The sequence below is a fragment of the Corvus moneduloides genome, chromosome 2 (assembly GCF_009650955.1).
Source record: "Corvus moneduloides isolate bCorMon1 chromosome 2, bCorMon1.pri, whole genome shotgun sequence".
Classification (NCBI taxonomy): domain Eukaryota; kingdom Metazoa; phylum Chordata; class Aves; order Passeriformes; family Corvidae; genus Corvus; species Corvus moneduloides.
The window spans coordinates 94,792,764-94,802,724 of record NC_045477.1 but is presented as its reverse complement, the minus strand read 5'-3'; the positions used below and the strand labels follow the sequence as shown (position 1 = coordinate 94,802,724).

The 9,961-nt window shown below is 51.8% G+C and overlaps 1 protein-coding gene across 1 annotated transcript; it reads right to left on the bottom strand.

The window, feature by feature from the left end:
• Nucleotides 1-6,478: 6,478 nt before the first annotated feature.
• POU3F3 (POU class 3 homeobox 3) lies at nucleotides 6,479-9,432 on the bottom strand. Its single transcript, XM_032100418.1, has one exon. It carries the CDS (start codon nucleotides 9,427-9,429, stop codon nucleotides 8,110-8,112), a length of 1,320 nt encoding a protein of 439 aa, XP_031956309.1. The 5' UTR covers nucleotides 9,430-9,432; the 3' UTR covers nucleotides 6,479-8,109.
• Between the last annotated feature and the right edge of the window lie 529 nt (nucleotides 9,433-9,961).

Below are 9,961 nucleotides of genomic sequence, written 5' to 3'. Positions count from 1 at the left end.
ACAGTTCCTGTTTGACTGTAGTGTGGACTGAATGCTGTCTACGCAGCTGTATGGAGTGGTGGCAGGGAAGTAGCACCAAGTATTTCCAAAACTAATAACAAAAAGGTTACTATATATAAAATGTTGGTACAGCCCACGTTCCCTCAAGTTGTTTAAATTTCGGTTTGATGCATATAAATACAGCAGACATACCCGGTTTCCCATTAGCCAGTCCCTGCTTTTTAGAATCAATTCATTTCAATTTGAAAGAATGGCCCCATACCAAAGACAGTCAACAACCCTTTGACTTTCTCCACTCAGTGTGGACCTCAGGAAGAAATAGCATCTGTCTTTGTCATTTCACATGCGTATCGCAGTGCCTTGACATTGTGTTTTAAGAGCAGACCTACTACCAGGGAGGGTAACAGTCCCCAGCTGGTTCCCCCTTTCTAATCCATTTTCCCCCTTCTCATCTTAGGCTCCTTTTGAGGAAGAAATAGTTCTGCTGAGACCCCATGCCTGGACTTTGGAGGGCATGGCACAGTGGTCTGATATGAAAGCACTGTCCCTGCGGGCGGAAACCCTCCTCTGTATCGTGCGCCTTGCAAGAAAGTCAGCGAGAGGACCTTGGAGTAGCCAAGCATCTGGCATCAAGCACAACAATCCACTTCACACTATGCGAAGGAAAGTTTGTTCCAAACCACATACTTTGTGGTGCTCAATACTGGTGTCAAACTGGTTTGAACTGCCCCGGATCTAAAATAAAGATCTCCATTGTGGCATGCCAGTGAGCTTGTCTTGCTAAACCTTCCCTGTTTATGTTGAAGGTACAGAGCCAATGTAATGCTGTCTTTTCACCCACGGATGGGCGCAATAGGAACAATTCAGAAAAGGTCTGTTTAGTTTTTTTTCTCCTTGTAGTTGAAAAAATGCAAGCTATCAGAAACAAGCCTATGTTTGAAGGTACAGTTTTCAACATGTGAGCGGGAAACATATGTACTGGCACTATTCAACAGCTCTGTAAGGGTTGTGCTCGAATTTTGGCTTTTAATCTCAACTCTGTTAGACAAGCAAAATGGAATGGAACCTGATTATTTGTGCTATAGCCTTGTGATGCTCATCCTATAACTGTTGGGGAGAGAAGCAAAACACTCTGCTGAAGCTTTGGGTGAGCCTGAGTTTCAGGGGGACTCTAGTCTTCACAGGTTCTCACTTTGCTGCCTTTCTTCCCTTAATATATGTTATATGGGGTTTTTTTTTTTTTTTTTGGTCTGCTGTTCTACGTTTTAAAGTGAGTACAGACTCAATCCTGCTGAGAGAGAGAGAGCTCCCTCCATCACAAGCTCACGTTTGGAAAGTGCCTACCCACTTCGACTGCCCCCTTCAAGTCATCGTCCCCCTTTCAGGGGAGAAAAGAAAACCTTAAAAGAGAAAGAAAGAAGCCGGGGTGGAGGGGAGGGGGAGAACCCCTGATTCCTCAATGACCTGCACAGCTCGGACAGACCTTCAAGATCCCCTTTGCCTCCTGCAGACAAGCTCCGATGGAGGAAAAAACTCACATGCCTGAACTTTTAACGTGGCTTGGGGTTTATACAATTCAGGCTCAAGTTTAACAATCTCGGGGTTGGGGACAGTGGGGGAGAAGGGAGAAGAAAGTTTGGATTTAACTCTTTGTCGCTAAAAAATCACCACAACCAACCCCCCCAGCCATCAGCAAAAGCGACCAGCGTCCCCGGCAGCCGGTGCCCGGTCCCGAGGCGGCCCTCCCGCCACACAACGGCGATGGCTGGCACGGAGAGGCAGCCCCAGCCCTGGCTGCCAGCGCCCTGCGTGCAGCCGCGCCCCGGGGCTCCCCTCGCTGCCCCGCCGGGGGGCCGCCCTTCCTCCGAACACTGCGAGGGAAGGCAGCCCTGCCTGGGGTCTGCGGGGCTGGCAGGGAAGTTTTTTGGTACTGCTCAAGGCACACACACACACATACACACACATATATATGTGCGTATATATATATATATCTCATACACACACGTCTTTATATATAGATTTATATGTAGGTGTCTAGTCTATGTTTAAATTATTCTATCTATACACACAGTCCTCCTCTGATGAGGTCATTCTCCCATATATATGAGATTGGGTGTAAGATGCCAGAATCTAAGGCCAAGATCTTATCTCTGCCGATCTAAAAGCAATATAAAGTAAATGTTAGCAGAAGGGGAAATAAATTTTGGAGAGAAACATTCAACAAGGTGTCCCTGAAGGCTTTTCCCCCGCCCTCCCCAGCCGATGTGCCCACGCACTTTATGCCAAAGAGAGCCATTTCTGCGCAAGAGACTTCTGCTTCAGAGCAAGGACAGACTGCACCCCGCATCGTGGGTCTGTGCCTGGCAAGGGCTGCACCTTGACATTTTTAATCCCCTCTTCCCTTTCCCTAGCTCTCCTCTCTAATGCGCTAATCGACTGCAGCTTATTTATTTTTATTTTTTTTCCCCTGGGGCTCCAAATGTCTTAATTTTTTTTTTTTTTAATTTCAGGAAACTCAAAACGGAAGGGGGGATGCTCCTTGAAAGTGTGACTCTAAAAAAAAGGGTTTTGCTTTGCAGCTATCAGTAGCACCAGGAGACAGCTCCATTAAAAAAGTAGTTTTCCACTGCTCTTGAAAAGCCGTTATTTTTTACATCGCTTTTAGGAAGATAGATTAACAAAACATCACATTTCAAGCCACTCTGATCTGTAATTAAATGGAGGAGCCGGTTTGTATTCTCCTATGGCTTTTACAGAAGTTGCAGTGATCCAAAGTCAGGTTGCTGTGTCAGAGTGGCATTTTTATTAATGAGAATACAAAAAGCTTGCATATTCTTAGCCCGGCTTGAATTTAGTTGCTAAGCAACCGCTGTATGGTAATTCATCCGCGAAATTTAAATCTTGGAGAAAGGATCCTGCGTTTTGCTGAATGGTCGCCACGAGGAAAACAACTTGTGGGACCCGCGGCAGCTGCCGCCGCGGCACCGCGCCGCCCGCCCGCCGGGTCCCCCGGGCCGCCCGCCGCCCCGGGACGGCCCGCCGGGGACGGAGGGCAGACGGGCAGCGGCGGCCGCCCCGTCGGCGCTCCCCGGCCCGGCCTTCCGCGAGTGGGGGGCGCGGCACCACGGTTCCCCCGCGCGTGGCGCGGCCCGGGCCCCGCCGCAGCCGCCCCGGCTGGGGAGGGGGGAGGGGGAGGCCGGTCCCATCGCAGCCCCGAGGGCGAGGCCCCGTGGGCACCGCCGCGGACCCGGCTGCTCCTTTGGTGTCGGGCAGGACGGGATGGGCGGCGAGCCTTCCCCCTTTCGGTCTTCACCCTTTAGCTTTTTGTGTTGCCAAAGCCTCTCAACCAAAGAACTCCCTACTGCTGTGTCATTGACACTGCGGGGCCGCTCGCCGCCCTCCTCTCCCCTCGCTCCCGCTGCCTATTGAAGGTTGCGCCCGCTCCATTGTGCCAAACTGCAACTGAAAACACCGATGGGGCAATAACCACCTCCCTGCATCTCCTCCGATCGCTCCATCCAGCCACCCATCCCTCTCGCCATAGGCGACCAAGCTCCTCGCCAACCCTGGCATTAACAAAATGAGTCCCTGTCCTCAAGCGCTCGCCCCACGCCTGCCTCCGAGGTCGGGACTTGTTGCATCCCTTTTAGAGTTTGATTAATTACCCTGGAACTTAAGCAAACTAAAGTACATGTGGCGAAGAAGCTCACGCCTACAGTTTGGTCCTGTAGCTTGCCAGTTACAGAGGTAATCTTTACACTCGCTTCCAAATGGGTACGAGCATCTCTGCGCTTTAGAAAGGTATCCCTGTACAAATATATAGAAGTATCGATTTTGCTGTAGCTTGAAGATGTTGATCATTTATTACAAAAATAAACGAATAAATACAACAATGTATTGTTGCTTTCAACAGGATAAATATTTTACAAATATATAATTTAAAAAAACCCAAATTTAATTGTTAAAGTTATTTAAAATAGTACACTTATTGATAAAATTATCAATAGTATATACTGCATTTCATATTAGAACCAATTATTCTCTAAACGTTCCATTTAAAACCATTCATACAAAACAAGTTATGAGCATTGTAATGTGCAAACACAAGTCACTATATTAAAGCATGAGGATTCTGTAAAGATCACTTTCCGATAAGAACTGCTGCGTTTTTAAACCAAAGTAGAGCTCTCTGCTAAATTTCGGAAAATACGCAGACCAACAGCAGTGACATGACTATTTTAAATACACCTGAAAATGATTTATTGTGTACAGACTCGACGGGGGAAGGATGGGATGTGAGTGAGAAGACTGGGGCATAGTAGAGGACTGCAGGATATGAAAATGTAAACTATAAATAATCACATCTCGGGATTACCCAGGCTGATCAAACATAACTTTGTGAAACATTTGGCTTTCCTTTAGGCAGGGGGAAAAAAAAAAAAGAGAAAAAAAAAGAGGAAAATGATGCCGACTCCGTTACCAAGCACAGAACACTGATATTATAAATGAATACAATTACTAAATTCATTAAGAGATCTGGAGATATATAACAATATTTTCATTATTTACACGTGTAACAATATAACCCTTAAGCGCAAACCCTCTCACTTATTATCTACCTCTTGCTATCTCAGAGACTCACAACCCTGAAATTCCTAAATACATTCAAAGGATTCAGTTTCTCGGGGGCGGGGGAGGGGGCGGAGGGGCGGAGGGGGGAGCGCCCATGGCCTCACTTTTTGTGCATAACAAGTCCACGGAACGGGCACATTTTGCCGGTCCCTCCGACCACACGTTACTCCTCCAGCCTAACCCCCAGCTTTTCGGAGGCAGCAACCCGCAAAGGTTGCCTTTTAATAGAAACCAGCGTGAAGCCTAACGTTAGCTCTTTGTTGCCATCCAAATCGAGTAACCAAATACCGCTCCGAAATTTAAATAGACTTTCTCCGCGGCTAATACAACTGCTCCCCTTCGTGTGTGAAAACAGGATCCCACCTCACGTGTCAGTGGTACCCGGCCCCCGGAGCAGAGCCCGGCCGGGCCGCCTGCACGCCGGCTCCCGCCCGGCCCTTCTTCCCTCCCCAGCTGCAAAATCAGCCAGCAGCTTCTGCTAAAACGAACAAAAGAAATAGCGTCCTTTACCCTTTCGGGTTCTCTTTCCCTTTGTTGGGTTGGCTTCTTCCCCCACCCCCCCCCCTCTTATTTCCTCCGTGTCAGTAGGGCCTTTCGGATTTCACAAATCAAACCGACGGTGATATTTACTACGAGCTGGTGTTAAAATAATGCATCCCGGTGCGCGGCTCTCAGGTTGGCTTTGATTTATGGACTGACACAAGGCCTATCTGAAAGGAAGAAATGCTTGTTGTTCCTACAGCAGTTTTCTGGGGGTTTAACCCCTGCCTCAATAGCACGTAGAGAAGCAAGGCAGGAGGGAGAGGGCGCAGAGAAGGGGAGGAAGAGGAAGGTGAAGAAGGAGCCACAGACGAGCTGGATCATAAAAGAAAACCTTATTCTCTAGAAGACTATCAATGGGGGCGGGTGGATGCGTTAGATGCAGCTCTCTACTTCCCACAACCTCCCCGCTGCAAAATTAAGAGAGTTGAGACGGTCATTCACTTGTCCCTACATTGCAATAAATTCCGGAGGATAAATATGACAGGTCAGCTAGTGCATCTATTGGCATCTCCAACGTTACTGACACGCGCGTGTGTTTGCAAAGAAGGCATGGCAGCGCTGTGGCAAAGTGGAGGACAAAACTAGACTACACCACTTCACACCCCATAGAAAACCCTTAAAACAACAACAGCCACAGCAACAGCAACAACAGAAACGGTGAACTAGGCAGACCGCACGTAGGATGCTGAAAGTATTATTCTATATATTCGATCAGGAAAAAAAAAAAAAGTACCTTTTCTTTAAATTATAAAGATAAAATAAATACAAATATTACTACATACATAAAATGAGTCAAAATAAATTATAGCTCAGCCCCCCTTCTCCCTCTTCGTCGTCCCCCCCCCCCCCCCCCCGGCACCTCCCCCCCATCTAGCCTCAGTTTGGAAAGAGAGGAAACAAGACTGAACTTTTGGAAACATCCCTCTTAGCACCGGCCACGCGGGACCAGAGGACGCGCTCAGGTATCGCCCGAGTGCCAGCCTAAACCGAGCCGCCACAGCCCCTTCTGGGAGAAGGTAGCATTTGGTGAGCTCTAATCTCGCCGTCCTTCCCGGTGACACAGGGTTCTCGGGGTTGATGGAAGGGGCCGCGGACACGGGCTCGGCCGAGAGGCGGGCAGGGGGAGAGCCCCGCGCCGGGCAAGCAGCAGCAGGGGTGAGGCGGGGGCACTGCCGGGGAGCACGGGCCGTGCAGCCGGCAGGTCGGACCCTCGGTATTTCTCTCACTGTAGCAGTATGTCCCTTCAGAGAACTTTTTTTGTTGTTGTTTTTCGACACAGTGTTTATGCATCAGACACAGACTATTTCATTCTAACAAATTTATTTTCTCAATCAGCTCTTACGGAATCACTACTCAAATTAAATTACAATCAAATTATCACATCAAAAGATACCCTTATTACCTAACAACTGTCCATATTTTCATTTCATTTTGATTTGTGCTCGTCTGAAAAAAACACGTAATACAAGATCTGGGGAAAAAATAAATTACCGTTTTGCAGCAGTTCATAGGTATTCTGAATAAAATATTAAAAGAAGTCATTTAATGAAAATATAAAGCAAATTTTTTTTTTAGATCAACAACGGATCTAACAATTCTATATTGCCGTCTTTTTGAAAAGTCTGTTTATTAAAACCTACCAAAAACACTGCTTGGAAATGGCAGTATTATATAATCACATCCACAGCACCCATTCAATCAAAGTTGGCAACGGATTTAGGAGAGGAGAAGTTCAGATAAGTGCAGCTGCAGATGCTCAGTCCTTCTAAATCCCTTTATCTGAATCAGTCCAGAAATAAAAAATAAAAATATTAATAAAAAAAATATTAGCAGTGGATTTTTTTTATGACTCTTCCATGATGATTGGCAGCCGTCAGGAGCAGGACTTTGACAGCCCTAAATTATTTCCCTTTCTCTCCCTGGTTCCCTTAATTCATGCAAAGTCCTTCTACAGAGCTCGAACTTTAGGGACCAACAACCTCTCCTTCTCTCACCCTCCCCCTGGCGTCTGTCCCTCCCCCCTTTCTCTTCAGGGTCAGTTTTCTCCGCGTGCGGGCATTTATTTCCATATTTTTGTTCTATAGCTATACCTATATATATAGATAAATATATATATATGTATTTGCTTCCCTATTCAGCCTGCTTTAGTGCTGTGTGCATATTTTTTTTTCCTGGAAAAAGTGGACCCTTTCATTTTGCAGAATATATAGCTATATAGATATATATGTTTTCAGAGTGGATGTCTGCCTTGCACCAAAATTCTACGGTTTGGCCAAGAAAAACAGGGTGCTGGAATGCAGCAGGCACCCTCTGATTAACCAGATTATTTTTCTTCTGCTTCCCTTTTTTTGATTGCTCCCATTGAAAAAAAAGAAATAAAAAGAGCGAGAGAGAAAGGAGAAAAAAAGTTTCTGTGATTCATAGAAGAGAGCCCTTTTGGGGATAGGGGGAAGAGTGCGGGGGGGGGGGGGGGGGAGGAGGGGAGAGAAGAAGCGCAGACAGTGATGTTCCTTACTGCGAGAAGGGGATAATTTGGAGAAAAATAAAAATAAAATTTAAAAAGCCCAAGCCCACCCCCCCAAGCCCTTTCCCCACAACCAACCAACCAACCCCCCGGCACATCTGCAGTTTTGGTGCATTATGCATCTCCACCCCGTTTTCCCAACGCGGTCTAAACGCTCTCGCTCGGATCGACCTTCTCCACCGCTCCCTATTGGTATCGATCTTATATATATATAGATGCACGCATATATCCATATATATATAAACACAAGCAGTCTGAACGAGCCTGGATCGTGTGTGTGTGCGCGCGTGTGTCTGTGTGAGCGTGCGGCTTGCGCGGCGGTGCCGGAGCCGGTGGCGGTGCCGGCGGCGGTGCCCGGCCCGGCCTGGCCCGCGCTGCCCCCGCGCTGCCCGGCCCGCCCGCGGTGCCCCTCACTGCACGCTGGTCTGCAGTCCGTGGTGAGGGGGCGGCGTGTCGGAGTTGACGGTGCCGACCTGGGAGTAGACATCGTCGGGGGTCTGCTGCTGGATCCCCGGGGGGGTCATCCGTTTCTCTTTCTGCCTCCGATTGCAAAACCAAACCCTGACCACCTCCTTCTCCAGCTGCAGGCTGTCCGCTAGGTTCGTAATCTCCTGGGCGGAGGGCTTGGGGCATTTCAGAAAGTGGCTCTCCAAGGCCCCCTTGACACTCACCTCGATGGAGGTCCGCTTCTTCCTCTTCCTGCCCTGGGCGGCGATCTTGTCGATGCTGGTGGGACTGCCCGTGGAAGAGTCGGCTTCCTCCAGCCACTTGTTCAACAAAGGCTTCAGCTTGCACATGTTCTTGAAGCTGAGCTGCAGGGCCTCGAAGCGGCAGATGGTGGTCTGCGAGAAGACGTTGCCGTAGAGGGTGCCCAGCGCCAGCCCCACGTCGGCCTGGGTGAAGCCCAGCTTTATCCGCCGCTGCTTGAACTGCTTGGCGAACTGCTCCAGGTCGTCGGAGGTCGGCGTGTCCTCGTCCGAGTGCGGGTCGTGGCTGTTGACGCCGCCGTGGTGCGGCGGGTGGTGCCCGGGGTGCTGGTGGTGGTGGTGGTGGTGATGCCCGGGGTGCTCGCCCAGCTCCGGCGTCTCGCCGCGCACGAGCCCCGGGTGCACCAGGCTCTGACCGCCGGGGGGGGGGCTCAACATGCCGTTCACCGTGAAACCCCCGGGCTGCGAGTAGAGGAGCGACTGCTGCTGCTGCTGCCCGCCGGCCATGGAGGGTAGGTGGGCGGCCGCCGCCGCCCCCCAGGCCGCCGGGTGCCCCTGGTGCGGGGGGCCCAGGTGGGGCGGCCGGTGGTGCAGCGCCGCGCCCGAGTGCAGGTCGTCGCGTCCGCCGCTGCCCTTGACGTCGGGCGGCGGCGGCGGCTGCTGGGGGCTGCCCGTCATGCCCACGGGGCTGCCGGACCAGGGCGAGCCCGCTTCGGCGGCAGCGGCGGCGGCGGCGGCGGCGGCGGCGGCGGCGTGGGGCAGGGCTGTCACCCACTGGTGGGCATGGCTCAGCATATGGCCGCCGTTGCTGGCGGCCATGGCGCCCGGCATGAAGTCGCTCTGGACCATCTTGGCCGCCGGGTCGCCGCGGTAGCCGCCCGCCACCGAGGTGACGGCCACGCTCCCCGGCTGCATGCCGCCGCCGCCGCCGCCGCCGCCGCCGCCCGAGTCCGCGTGGACGATGGAGCCGGCCGCCAGGATGCCGTTGCCGGGGAGGTAGGGGTTAGAGGTGGCCGCGGCCATCCCGCGCCCGCCGCCCGCCGCTCGCCCCCGCCGCGCCGCAGCCGCCGCTGCGCCGCCGCCGCCGGCTGCCGGGCGCCCGCCGCGAGCGCCCTTGCCCGGGGCTGCCGGGGCCGCTGCCGGGGCCGCCGCCCGCGCCGCCGCCGCCGCCGCCGCCTTCCCAGCCTCGCCGGGGCGCCGGGGCGCGGGGTTCACCTGCTAGCGCTCCGCGGCGCGCTCTCCTCCGCCCGTCCGCCGGCCGTCCTGCCTCCGCTCCGCGGCGCGCTCGTTGCGGTCGCCGGCTCTCGCTTCGCCTTTTATATTTTTTAGCCTTTCTTTTTTTTTTTTTTTCCAAAAAAAGAGAAATATTTAGCTGTACATGTAGTTTTCCTCCGCCTTCTTCTCGCCCGGGTTTGCTGCTCTCAGGGAGGAAACCAAACAAAGGCTAAAAAGCGAAAAAGGGGGGGGGGGAGTCAAAAAGCCCCCGTGCCTTCTCCCCTCCGCTCCCCTAGGAGTACATCTCCTCCTCTCAGCCTTCCCCTCTCAGAGTGAAACT